Source organism: Micropterus salmoides, unplaced genomic scaffold, assembly GCF_014851395.1.
Source record: "Micropterus salmoides isolate LMB-PRFRI ecotype aquatic unplaced genomic scaffold, ASM1485139v1 Ms_hic_scaffold_4, whole genome shotgun sequence".
NCBI classification, from domain to species: Eukaryota; Metazoa; Chordata; class Actinopteri; order Centrarchiformes; family Centrarchidae; genus Micropterus; species Micropterus salmoides.
Genome location: NW_024043372.1, coordinates 36,252,258 through 36,266,021, shown reverse-complemented (window position 1 = coordinate 36,266,021; position 13,764 = coordinate 36,252,258). Strand labels below are relative to the sequence as shown.

Here is a 13,764-nt window from a genome sequence, read left to right as displayed (position 1 = left end):
ATTACAAGGTTAAAGATTCAATCCCCGTCCACATGTCCAAGCATCCTTGGTCAAGACACTCAATATCACTGGTGTGCGAGCGAAGGGGTAAATGAGATTTAAATTGTAAAGTGCTTTGATAAAAGTGATAAATGTCAGATTGTTTAAATTCAGATCCAAGGCCGGCCAGAGGACTATCATTAACAAGTTTCTTTATGACTTGTTTCCCATGATATTATGGAGATATGTTTGATTCATTCTCATCTTACTAACAATTGTTTAAACAATTCCAGGTAAATGGTGATGAAGTCATTCACCATTCTGCTTTTTTGACTTTTGTAACTTTGACTTTACTGATATTGAGAGTTACATGTGCCTTTATATAATCAACAATTTACATATATAATTAAGATATTAAACACAGAACAAAATGTTAAAGATTGAACAGTTGTGCATGACAAACTAGATTATATTTGTGTTTTTGGGGAGTCCAATATAATAACATTTTACATTTAAACTCATCCAGTTGCAGATAAATTCCTGTAGTTTTGTAAACAAAACAAATAAATTAAAAACACATAGTTGATAATATCATTAACCTTCATAGCCTGATAGATACAGTCCTGGGTCGAGTTGTGAGGAATATGTGAGTACTGATATACTGAAACATGACATTTTCTTGAATCACAAATTTATTATGATCATCATCTACTATATATGTGACTTACAGAGGACATCACCTTCATTTTCTTTAACCGCTTCATACATTTCAAGTTAAACTGCTGGCAGCAGATGTCAGCAAAATTCCCCAGGGTGCTCAGCAACAACCATCTTTAGTGAATCTGCTAATTATTAACATTATCATTTCCAAAGTCAAGATTTAGTTTTAATCACACTATGAATGTTTTATAGAGGTCAAATGATATACAGGTAACAAAGAAACCTAAAAAACAACAGTTAGGTGGCTGTTGAACTGTATGTGTACCACTCACACAAGTCTGTAAGACTCTGTGCTGTTTGGGCTGCTGTACCACAGTCTCTCTGGAGCCCCATTGAGTTGTCCTTTGCCATGATCAAAAGAATGCAAAAAATTCTTTTTAACACTGTAAAGTACACAAAACTATTAGTAGAGTATTTATTCTCAATTTTAGCTCACATTATTAGGATATGGACTCTCAATGTTACACAACTGCCGCAGGAAAACTCTTTAAGGTAAAAGTTGTGAGAAATGTCTCTAACTTTTGAAAAGTTCCTCATTTATCCATCATGTATTTGTCTTATGATAGATTTCTGAAGCCAAAAACATGATGAATGATATTACAAGAAAAGTTTGTTAAGAGCTAAAAATGTGTCAACAGCAAGTAAAGTAAGAGAGTTCAAACCTAAAAGTTGAACTGAAATTAAAATAAACTTTTGCAAATAAAACTGTATTTATGTCCTTGGTGACTGATAAGTGCACAAAATTGTTAACTTATTACTAAAAAGGAGGAAATTTGTTTCATTTATCCTTTTGCAGTTACAGTGCCATTCTTCATGGGGGATGACTCTGATGTCAGTTGACTGGTGCGACACTATATTTAGCGTCCGCCCAGACAACAGTTTGTTGTATTACTTCAATTTCACCTGCCACACAGGCACTTAACCAGTTGGGGTTTCATGTTGTTCACATTTGCTTTGTACTATCTGATATCTGTGCTCCTAACTTACGATGGTCAAGATCTCGTCCTTTGTCTGATGTGGGATGAACATAGCGCTCAGTGTGCAGGTGGGAATCAGTGCTAATGGTAGCAAGCTAGGCTAACTAGCTTCCACTTCCCGAATGGAATACAAACCGAACAAACTAGGAAGTACCAGCATGTGCCTAACAAATCCCGTTCTTTGTCGTCGCTCAAAGCTGTCGAGGGTTTCCAAACAATATGTTCAAATCTTCTTTTTAAAAAAAAGTATACAATAGATGCAGTATCATTGTTGGGTGATATTTCCTTACACAGAAAGAAGGACAATTCTCATTTCAACTCAACTTTTAAAAAGTAAGCTAAACATTGTTCAGTTAATGCGTACTGTGAACAAACACTGGACCACCCTATTGTAGTTTTGCATATTTTATGTGAGAACTGATGTTTCTGTGCTCTTGTGATCACAGTGCAAGGTGACAGTAGTGAAGCTCCAGCCTGCACCGGAGACTGAGGCAGCTGCTCACACATGAAGAAGAAGAAATTATAACACCGCTTCAAAGGGTGTAACAAGCGGAACACACAGAAGTCCATTCAAAGCACATCTGAAATGATGCTTGGTGATTAAAAAAATACCATGACACGCCGTCTGTAATGAACTCCTAGAGACAGAAATCCAAACGGTTCCAGAGTAACAGCAAAGAGAGGAGAGTTGTCAGCTCCAGGTTTACAAAGAGTATCCTCGAGGAGAAACTCAGTCCATACGAAGTGTGAAGAGTGCTGATGATACCTTACGTGATGTCCTTCTGTCTGGGTGGCCTGTGAATGTTTCTGACCACACACTTCACCATCCACTCAATGCCTTCGTTCACTCCATCCCTGAATTAAAACAAACAAGCAAGTCAGTCATTTAGTAGTTAAATTTCTTCATACCTAGTACATAAAAAGGTCAAGATGACATAGCATTTTTACAGAAAGGTCTCCCATTTTTCCAGAGGTGTGTGTGGTGAGTATTTATTTTTCTTAATTATTTTGAATCATGTTTTTTTTTCCCCCTTCTCACACTCATTGTACCATTTAACACAGTAGCAGTCTTACCCTGTGAGTGCAGTACAAGGCTGGACTAAACAATCCCTCTTGCCAATCTTCGGGGCAGAGTCACTGAAGGCTGTTTTAATGTCCGGCACTGACAAACAGTTCTGAGAACAGGGAAGACAGGAGACATGACTGAAAGCTGCAACAGCAAAGACAACACTGCCAAAACCACACCAATCATTATCTCTAATATAGTTTTAGTCTTAGTAAGGGTTCAATAAATGTTTGATTTAATACATTAGAATCGAGAGAAAAGATCTGTCTATAAACTTGAAAGAAATAATGACTTCACATTTACCATGATAATTATCAATATCAAATAATATGACATAACATGCCCCGAGGTGACACATTCTATTGTTTATAGAGTCCCACTAACAGTTTCAAAGAGTTTCAACCAGAGAAGCTTTGGAATTTTTGCTTGATATATGTCTCAGACATACTGTCAATAAATCACTGGCTTTGTGTAAATGCAAGGTCAAAACATAGAGAATAATCTTTGTTTTAAAATGAATCTGCATAAACTCAAACATGGTCCTAGTAATTTAAAAAGATCATACAGTACCGGTACATCCTGCTTGTTGGCAAGCACAAGTAGTGGGACACCTTCTAACGCCTCACTGCTGATCATTTTCTCTGGAGGAGAAAGGTCAATTAAATTAAAGGGCAATTCTGTATTTTTCAGCCTGGACCCTATTTTCCCATGTGACTAAACAGTTATTTTACCTCTCTGGTCTACCGCTGCCTCGATTGGTTAGTTTGTTTGTGTTATTAACCAGTTGAGGAAGCAGTAGTCCAGCATCTCTGTGTGAGGTAAAATCACTGTTTTTGTCAAGGGAGTCTGGAGGCTTTCGACAGAGTGATATAGTGACTGTTTTTGGTTAAACAAAAGGATCTTAATATTTTAAAACAATCCTTTTCATAATGTTGTCAGACACTTCTGAGCCTGCCACATCAATCTGAGCTTGTCCACTGCAGTGGACGTACTTTGGCGGGGCGCAATTGTCCACAAGAATTATGTTGCAGCCCTGTTTCACTGCTGCCAACTGCAGCACACCTGCTCAACACTGGAACATCTTCAAAAGAATGGCGTCCCTCATTACCCCATTCGACACAATAACATGGGGAAATATGGTGCAGGTTGAATAATATATTTTTGTAACAAATTAGTACTGTGGCTTTTGTCCCCCATCACTTCCATTAAAACTGCATTAAGAAAGGATCATTTAGTGGCCAGTATGAACAAGAGGAACGATTCCAGGAAGCAAAACCTGTTTCACCTTTGTTTTAAGACAGACTTGAAAATGTGTGAACCTATCCTTCGAAGGCATCCAACAGTACTTGCAAGAGTGATACAAGGTAGCCCATATTTATAGCAATCTTCTTAGAAAGACAAGTTCAACTGAAGATATTCATCTTTTTAAATATGCCTGACCTTTAGATATTGTCACGACAACAAGAACTTCTCCTAGAAAAATAGCAACTGAAACTAGACTGTCTCACATTCTGAAGGTTCACAGGCACCTGCGGCTAGACACATCTGTGCCCCCAAGATAAAGCAGGTTGCCAGACTACTGTCATTCCCTCAGTGAAAGGTACACAAGTCATGGGTAAATATAGAAAACACAACCTACACTTTAATAAAAACAGTGTGAATGATATGATAAATTGCCACAACATTACTCACCAAAGGCCTCCTTTGATTCTGACAGGCGCTCTTCATCAGTTGAATCTATCACATAGATGACTCCATGGGACTCAGCATAATACTAAATATAAACATGAAGAAAACCACATAGGACATCAGAGCAAGATCCTGCATCACAGCTGAGTGACTACACATCATCAAAGCGACAGTGATTGTGTTGTTCTGATGAGGTGTATTCAATCAGCTGTCAGTCAAGATACCTTTTGCTGCGACTGTTATAGGAAAGCACCAAGTCCCTACTGTGCTCCAGTCACTGCTTAAAAAGGTTTCATTTCATTTCAGGATCTGAAAGTCTATCATGAAGTGCTTATTCAGGTCATCCACATCCCTCATTTGACACAGACTGCCCTCACCAGATGAAAATCTGATCAGTATTATGACTTATTTCTCTATGATGCATTTTTTCATACATAAAAAGGTAAAAAGTAAAAAAGTAGAACAGAGAATGTAAAGTAGAAGTCTGTCTAAGAAGTGGGATATCCTTTCACTCTGCTGAACGCATAGAGCGCCTTCAGCCCAAACATTAAGTGTGTGTATAAGTGTGTCAGTATGCGTTTGGTGAAGAATCTCCCTCTGGATATTGTTGTATCATTTTTAACTCACTTTGTCCCACAAAGACTGGAGCTCCTCCTGACCCCCCAGATCCCAGAACATTAGACGAGCCTTGCCCACATCAATTGTACCAACTGTGAAGGAAAGTGAGACATCAATAAGAAAAAAGCAGCAGGGGGGAACGCAGCACTCACTGTCGATTAAAAGACAAGCAGCATCAGGTGATCTCAGAGTATAGAGGTAAAGTGGAAAAGAGGTGACTTGTATCACAATTTCATGGTCTTTGGCCACAAGTAGTCATTGTCCTCTCAGCTGACAAGGAGCTTAAATTTAACTGCTTTATTATCAATTTCACCACCCAGGGCAGTCACTGTTTGGAGAAGCTCATTACTCATCATGACAAGCACAAGTGAAGACATACTAGAACATCCACTTACTGTTCAGACCGACTGTGGTTGTGATCTTTGATAGATTCATTCCCTTATAGTTCTTACTAAACTTTGTTTTGGTTTGTTCCAGAAAGGTCTGCAAAGAGAGACAACGGTGAAATAGAGAGTAAATCTTTACCTTCAGTTATTCACATCATTAGCATATATGCTAATGAAACTTATAGATGTCGTTTTTTCCAATCCAAAGCGACTTTAAAGGTATGAAAGCGTGAAATAAAAACAAAAGCATGTAACGTTAAGCCCCCACATAAATATGTACTCAGGTTAGGTTATATAAGTCAGGGATGTTCTGAGTGGAATTCCACTGGGATTCTCTGTAACGCCTCAGTTGATCGCTGTAGCTTTGAAAAATCAAGACTGACAGACGACAAAGCAAATAACATACAACACCGTGAAAGCAGAACGACGCCGAAAATAAGACGATCGACGAGTGAACGCTAACTCAGTTGTAATTTCTTGACATGATAACATAACTTACCGTTTTCCCAGCATTATCCAGTCCCAGGATCAAAACACAGTATTCATCCTTTTGGAACATATACTTATATAATCCAGATAATAAAGTATACATCTTGGAAAAAATGTAAACAACACAAGTAACTTAATTGTTAGCCTACTTGCTAACTAGGACTGCTAATAATAGCTTGATAACATAGCTTAGCCTACATATGAGACCAAACACAACGACACGCGCCACTCTGGCTTCATTATAATCGAAGTAAATAAACACGAGTGAACAACAATCGTAAATGCATAAAGTAAGTCTGTAAAACTCGCCGCTTGTAACTAGTTTTCTACTCTGAAGCTCTGTAACACAGCAGTGACGCTACGTGTAATCTATCCAGGAAGTACGACTGTAGGAATTGTGGGAAATGAAGTAAACGGTGTCTCGATAGATATTTCTGCAAACCGGCTGTAAATTCACCTCAAACTTAATTTCCCAGAAAGCATCTCGGTGTTAATCTGCGTTTCACGGAGCGTAACCACGTTAAAGGAAAAAGCCACCCTAAAATTGAATTGAAGTTTTCTTTACAACCGGAATTCTGCGCACTACAGTTATTCTCAATCGATTTGGCACAGTTACTGAAACAAACTTACAATTCTCATGACCCTAAGTACAATCCTCACACCACGTGGTACATTCAGCACACCACTCTATGCGACCTGCAACAGATGATTGGCCTACTCAATCAGAAGAACTCATGTTTCTTGCAAATATGCAAATAAATCCACCAGTGAATAAATCATTGTCATCAAAACAAAAGGTTCCTTTATCATTGCTTAGACCAAGACAGTCAAAATGCAAAGACATCTTGTCAAATGACAGTGTACTCTGAAAGTGTGATAGTTACCCACCATGTAATATTGTCCAATTGCCAACATTGTATTTTTAGGCAGCTGAATAGTAGTGATGTCAGCCATGGCACACACTATACTTCAAACGACACCTTTAGCCTATTTGAGGACACTGTGGACCGGCCCAGATTAGGCTGCACCCCGCGACCAGCCTCTGTCATAATTGCCGTGTCTCATTTGAGATTTATCTTTATCTTTGCCTTTCTCTGGCTCATCCTCGTCCTCTGTGCCCCCCTCTCCCTCTTTCTTCCCCCTTCACCTTACCAGCCCGCACTCTAATGCCCCTTCCTCTTGCATTAGCAGACTCTTGCTCCCTGGCTGACTGTCTCCTGCATGTTCCACATCCCATAGCTGTAACAGTCAGTCTTACCCTTGCAGTATAAATGTGTTTGTGAACTGATTGATTCTGAGTTTTACCTGTCAGCTAAATTGGACAGCAGTTGCATGTGATTGCTCTAATTTGTGAGGAAATTGAATTGTTTCCCATTTAGCCTAAGTCTATCCATATGACAACTTTTACAACAATACCATAACTATTATTTATCTAATATATTTGTGACAGGTTTTTGTGATTGTTGGTCGACCTTTTTAGCATGTAGGGATTAATACACTGAACATGTATAATTACATTTGAGAGAAATATGATTCAATAGTAAACAAATTACAATTTTTTTTTATCTGCAGAGCTTACTCAGTGCATTATATGCCAAAGCAAATACTATAGTCATGTGAAGAACTGACCTAATGTTCATATAAATAGTCACAAGTTTAGTAGTCAGTTGATGATTGTGCCAAAGCGATTGAGAAAAACTGTAAGATATGGAAGTCATCAGCTGATGCAGTTTATTGTTGTTCCACTGACAAAGAGTTCTTACTCATTCAGAACCCTCAGAACCACAGATTCTCACTTTGAGATATTTCATCCAGATGAGCTGAATTTATGGCTTCTACAAGCACATCAGAATAAACAGTCACGGTATACACTCAACAATATCTCAATCTAAAATGTCAATAAAATAAATGATGTTCTTGACATCAAAATACTGAGTGAAGTTTAGGAAGAATGAAAAACTCAGACATCAGTGCTTCCCCCTGTCCTCCTACCTCTGCTGCTATGATTCACTGCCTGGTAAAGTGAGGAGCAGCTGGTTTGTCTCAGCCAGCAGCAAAGTTTGAAGGTTGAAGAATTTGCCAGATTTTAAAATTTAAAATTCACAGCAAACTAAGCTACACAGCTGCATACAAAAGTGTTTATGCTTGTTTGTAACAATTTGCTAGCATGCTGTGCTTGTAGACGAGAGACAGACAGTTTCTGACAGAGCAAACTGGAAGTTACTTGGATGTCACTCCAGTTCTACAAGTACGTGAGTTGCACGATCACTTGTAACATGTGCAATGATAGAAGTTAACACAGTAAAATAATTAAAATGATAAATAAATAATAGAAGTGTTGCTTTCAGGTCTTACAGGTTTCTTTCTAAATCTCTCGATAGGTTTAAAGGAATAATCCCATGAAGAGTGAGTCAAAACAGACCTCTTGTAAACTTGGCTCTATAAAGTTAGGATTCCATGCACATAGATTCCAGTATAGACCCAGACTAACAGAGAAAGAATTAATCAAAACTTTCATTCTAACTGTTGTGAATTCAAGTTGACCACAACTGCTGTCAAGTGTGAAGGAGCAAGCAGAGCCACGTGGAGTTTTCCTTTAAATGTTCTCTCTCTCTGTAAGGTTGTGGAAACCAGTTGAACAAAGTCCGATAGATACATGCAATGCAGGTCAATAACATCCACATTAAAGCTGTAACAAAAATCATGTAGGTGTCTTTGATGCAATGGCTCTTGGTACACTAATAATTTATGTGAATAATAAAAATGAACACTTATCAATAACAGTGACGTCTTTGTTATTTGTGGGTTCTGGAAAGTTAACTGGACAAAGTCTGCTAAATCACTTTCATTCTGTAAATGAGCGTGCAAAGTTGCCTTCCTGCATCACTCTCCTTACTAAATTCTCTTTATTTTGAATTGGACTCATTAAAGTTTCTACTGAGTCCTGCCCCCACTTTCACCTTTCTTAACTACCAAGTTTTCTGATGACAATTGTTAACCATTATTTATTCAGGGACATTTCCCTGGGAGGAAGTCTCTCTGTGGCAGGAACAGTGCAACCACTGAGCAGTTAGGGTTAAGGGCCTGGCTCAAGGGCACCTCAGTGATGGTAATGAGGGAGGGGCAAGTGAAGCTTTCCCACCCAAATATAATCTGCCAGTTCGGAGACTGACTAATGACCTCCAAGTCACAAGCTTGCTTCTCTAACGTTTAGGCCACCACTGCCCCAGTGTCATGCTCTTTGTTATATATTATGTTATATTAAGTTATTTCTTCTTTGTGTGACGTGACTAACCATATCATGATATGATATTGTGCCATTCATTGTTTTTTGCCATTGAACCTCTGTTCTTTGTGGATACTCAAAGCTGGGACTCAATGATATCACATTGTTGGTATTTACTTGGTTATATATAATGATGTACTGTATTTGTAAGGAGAAGAAAGAAAAGAAAGAAGGAATATAAAAAGCATTGTATTTTGTCCAAAAAACTCACACTGACAACTGTGCTGAAAAAATGATGACCAACTCTACAGTTAAAACGTGTGGGAACATGTAAAGTATGGAGAAAGCAGTAGATTGAAATGACAAACCAACACTCAACAATTTGTACCAAAGTACTTCAATGTTTTTGTTTGCAATTTTCCATCTATATTACATATTTAACAAGGAAATACATTGCTTCTCTACAACACTAATGATAGAGTCATTTTGGTAAACGATTGTATACACAGTGGATGCAAGAGAACTTTAACAGTATGTTTAATAGCTAATGTTTGCATCAGTATTAATACACATTGTCTTCACTCATGGCTCAGGGCCAAACGCAGCACTTGCAGCTGTCATCAAAGATAGAGCCACTTCCGCAGTTCCTCACGTGGGTGATGCCACCAGCGCACATGTAGAAGCTGGTCCTGTCGTCTGGGTGGGGGTACAGGCCATCAGGTTTGCCATTGCAGAAGCCAGGTCCTGGGGCGTGGGTGGTGGTGGTGGTAGTGGAGGTGGTGGTCGGACGAGAGGCTGTGCTAGGTCCAGGTTTGGTGGTGGTGGTAGGGGGCAGTGTGGGCAGTACTGAATTTAAGGGACGGAGAAGAAGGGGTTTAAAGCATATAAATAAATGTCCATTAATGTCTACATATCTTGATTGTTACTTGATTCATTAAAAATTCTGGACAGTACTGTCTATGACTTTATTACTCCATGAAACTACTGAGAGTGTGGGTCACTCTTAAGGTTAACAGTAAGGCTGAACAGCCCTCTCAAAGTAGTATTACAAGTAAAATACTATTTTAAACATGCATGGTGGTAAAATCTTTCTATAGTAAATGACTGTAGTAGTATATGCCATCATGTCATCTACAATTAATATACTCCCTTATTACCTGGTGTCAACTTTGTGACACCTGATGCCAATTTAAATAAGATTTAAATTATAAAAATTTAAGATTAAACTCAGCGGAAACGTTTAATATGGTAGCCAAAGAGAGTTATTCCTGACAGGGTAATATAGCACTAGGCGTAATAATGATCTATGTACAGACAACTAGAGAGTTACTATGTGTCTTGTCCGTAATCCAATACCTTTAAAGGAAAACATCTGCATAAAAATGGCTTGGACTTACCAATATCAAGAAGTTTGCGCAGATGAGCCAGCAGAGGGTGTTTGCCCTCTCCGCAGAACCGTCCAGCAAAGTCATCCAAATCGAGGGCCCACACAAAGGCACCACCAAACTTCTGCTCCTGCAGGTAACGCACCTATTGGGGCAAAAGTAAATAGAAATTGGTGTAAATGCTTTGAATATGCTCTTAATATGTTTAAGATGTAGAGCTGATGTGCTACCTACCTTGATCTCATAGCTTTCCTTGGTGTCAAATCCCACCCACTCATTATTCTTGCTGGCATAGGGAACCTTCTGGTCCTCAATCCAATGAATGGTGGTGTCCTTCACAAAGCCGCAAATCTAGACCATAGACGATATCATAAGGTTTGTGTAGCTTTACAGTAAATTTGTACATTGTCTTATATAAATACGGAGCATTTTCAAGCAGGGTATGTAATGCCAATGTAATTGATATGTACTGTACATCATCTTTGAATGGGTGTACGCCAGCCTTTTCTAAAGTATACCTCATAGTAGGCCCAAAATCCAGCTTCACGTGTGAATTGACCAGCTGATGCAGGGCCACTCGCTGGGGCTCCAACATCAGTGTTTGGTGATGTCAGACGGAAGGTACGTCCATAAGCAGCGAATCCCATGTGCAACTTCTCCACTGGGGTGCCATTGTCTCTCCAGTACTTCATGGCATAGTCCTACAAAAGTTGATGGAAGAGGTGAAGTAAAACTCTTTAAAAAGCTTCAAGTGAATTTTTCTTCAGTCCCAAATGTTTACTTACAGTGTTAAAGTAGATGAGGTCACCATGGTCCTGTGATCCACGAAACAGTGGGCTGTTGTGTCCAGTGAACTGCTCCCAAGTTCCATGAAAGTCATAGGTCATTACATTGATGAAGTCCAGTTCCCTGGAGACAGGAAAAAAACAGAAATTGTAATTTCAAATACCTTTTCAGAACTCAGAAGGCATTCAAGACAGCACACTCACTTGGCAATCTCGGCAATCTCATATCCAGCATCAATGGTTCCCTTTCCAGCAGACACTGCAGCAGTCACCATGAGCTGAGGATTGCCGGTGGCCTTGGCCTCAGCTGCATAGGCAGCAACGAGTTCCTGTAAATACACACCAAACAGGAAGTCAGAAAGAAGTCAACATGATGTAAACCATAGAACAGAAGCTATGAATTGCAGCTAGAAACTCAAGGAAGACAAATCTGTGCCCACCCTGCAGAGCAGAGTGAACTTCTGTTTGTCCTCTGGAGGACTTCCACGAGAACCAGGGTACTCCCAATCCAGATCCAGACCATCAAATCCATGAGTCCTCAGGAATTTGATAGAAGACTGGATGAACTTTTGACGGTTAGCTGAATTGGACACCATGATGGAGAACCTGCAATGAAAATTGAGCCACTTAATACAGTCCAAAAACATTTTAGGTAGAGAAAGCAAACAGCCTTTGGCCTTTAGAAGTGCTTAACTTTTAGGAAACAACTGACCACATATTTAAAGAAATATGTTATTAATATTTGGGATGGTTTGGATACAATGTGGTATATACATATGAGCTGTTTAGGTATATATTTCTAAACATACAGTAGTAGCAAGTAGAAGCTAGTATTACAAGGGCTGTATGTTAAAGATACTGTAACATCAGCTAAATCTGCCGACTTGCCAGTTAGCTAGCTAGCAAAAAAGAACTGCTATATTTAGTCTGCATTTCGCCACAGTTAAGACTAGTAAAGAATGGAACATTGTTAACATAACTCCAAGCACTCTGTATTTGTGTATAGGCATATGGTGCATTGGTTTAGATTTTCAAATGTTACTCACTGTGTTGAACCAAAGTTCCATCCACCAACAGCCAGCAGAGTCTTTAGATGAGGATTTCTAGAAACAGCACAGAGGGTATGTTAAGACATTTCCACCACACTTTGTTCAAGCTTGTAATTGCTTGTAACAGGTTACTAGAACAATACACAGTTTATGCTCATTTAGTGCATTTACATTTTACAGTAGGAACATCTCTGGGCTTGAATCAGTATTTCAGCATAGTCCCCATTTCACCAAGCTTTACCCTGTTGAAGACTTCTTATGCAAGGCACTCAACTTCTGCCAGCTCCAGAGTTACTATTACTTAGCCTCACCTCTGACCTCTACTGTATGTGATACAAGAGTATCTCAACTGTGGCCACTTACTTGGTCTTCAGGGCATTGAAAGACTTGTAGAGGACGTCGTCATTCCACTCGTAGGTAACCAGCTCGTTGTTATGGTTGATGATTGAGAAAGCATAGATCAGGGTGGTGCACAGGAAGGGGTCCACATCTTGTGGCATGTACTTTCCCTCACCAGGTCTGTACTGAGACCAGTTGGTGAAGTAACACACCATTTGGGTGGCAGATCCTGTGTTGAAGTAAAGGAACTTGTAAAGAAGATGTATTGGTTCCAGTATTTGTATATCAGTGAAAATATAAATCAAATGATGCTAGTTGATCAAAAAGTATTACAACTTACCCAACTGGCATATCACCAGACATAAGCCTAAGAATTATAGAAAAGAATGGATTAGAGAAATAAAGGCACACAATCTAAATATAAAAAAATATTAGTCTGTTAGAGAAGAGTAATATATACATACAGCCCCAAATTAAGATAAATACCTGCTAGAATTGTGAGCCTGGTCATGTTGAATTCACTTCTCACAACTTTACAGGATTACTGTAAGACAAAAAATGAACCAGAGTCTATGATTTAATCAAAAACTATACTATTATCAATATAGTTAAAATAAGAAATGATAACTTAGATGGATGGGCTTCCCTTATAAACTCACCTTGGGAGCAGATGAGAGACCCAAACAACAGCAGCAAAGTTGGGCCTTTTATGCACATAGAAGGAAAGAGGTGTAGTAGACTTTGATAAATTGGGGCAATAAATATAATGATTATTAGTACACGTTTTGATAAGATCCTGTAAAGTGAGACGCATGTAGACAATAATTGACTGAGTGCAGCACTGTTCACAGCATGCACTGAACAAATGAACCGATTGTAATTTAGGTCAGTTTACATGTCACTCATTATCAAATTGTTAATCATCCAAATCACACGGCATACAGTGGATCATAGTCCTGATATTTTACCTTCATTTGGATAAGCGTCTTGTTGAAATTGTTGTCATGGTAACTTCACTAGAGGTTAAAATATGACTTTTAAATTGATGAATCAAAT

At 38.8% G+C, this 13,764-nt stretch overlaps 2 protein-coding genes across 2 annotated transcripts; both read right to left on the bottom strand.

Moving 5' to 3' along the window:
* Nucleotides 1-653: 653 nt before the first annotated feature.
* Nucleotides 654-6,312, bottom strand: LOC119886362 (ADP-ribosylation factor-related protein 1). The gene is made up of 7 exons (XM_038697044.1): nt 5,935-6,312; nt 5,445-5,532; nt 5,059-5,141; nt 4,435-4,516; nt 3,313-3,383; nt 2,751-2,851; nt 654-2,531 (listed from the first exon to the last, which is right to left on the bottom strand). The coding sequence occupies exons 1-7, from the start codon at nt 6,025-6,027 to the stop codon at nt 2,444-2,446; spliced, it is 606 nt and encodes a 201-aa protein (XP_038552972.1). The 5' UTR covers nt 6,028-6,312; the 3' UTR covers nt 654-2,443.
* Nucleotides 6,313-9,383: 3,071 nt separating this feature from the next.
* Nucleotides 9,384-13,412, bottom strand: LOC119886997 (acidic mammalian chitinase-like). Its single transcript, XM_038698021.1, has 12 exons — nt 13,368-13,412; nt 13,195-13,252; nt 13,049-13,075; nt 12,733-12,937; nt 12,367-12,423; nt 11,761-11,926; nt 11,525-11,649; nt 11,321-11,444; nt 11,054-11,236; nt 10,770-10,886; nt 10,548-10,680; nt 9,384-9,996 (listed from the first exon to the last, which is right to left on the bottom strand). Exons 2-12 carry the CDS (start codon nt 13,217-13,219, stop codon nt 9,740-9,742), a joined length of 1,419 nt encoding a protein of 472 aa, XP_038553949.1. The 5' UTR covers nt 13,220-13,252; nt 13,368-13,412; the 3' UTR covers nt 9,384-9,739.
* Nucleotides 13,413-13,764: the final 352 nt, after the last annotated feature.

Excerpts from the sequence above, each read along its gene's own strand:
- LOC119886362 (XM_038697044.1), bottom strand. The coding sequence starts at position 6,027 with ATGTATACTTTATTATCTGGATTATATAAGTATATGTTCCAAAAGGAT. Across the intron at positions 5,533-5,934 it reads TGGATAATGCTGGGAAAACG|ACCTTTCTGGAACAAACCAA; the intron begins GTAAGTTATGTT and ends CTCTCTTTGCAG. Across the intron at positions 4,517-5,058 it reads TCCAGTCTTTGTGGGACAAA|TATTATGCTGAGTCCCATGG; the intron begins GTGAGTTAAAAA and ends GTTTATATTTAG.
- LOC119886997 (XM_038698021.1), bottom strand. The coding sequence starts at position 13,219 with ATGACCAGGCTCACAATTCTAGCAG. Across the intron at positions 11,927-12,366 it reads TGGAACTTTGGTTCAACACA|GTTCTCCATCATGGTGTCCA; the intron begins GTGAGTAACATT and ends TTTTCATTGCAG. Across the intron at positions 11,445-11,524 it reads GAGATTGCCGAGATTGCCAA|GGAACTGGACTTCATCAATG; the intron begins GTGAGTGTGCTG and ends TCCTGTCTCCAG.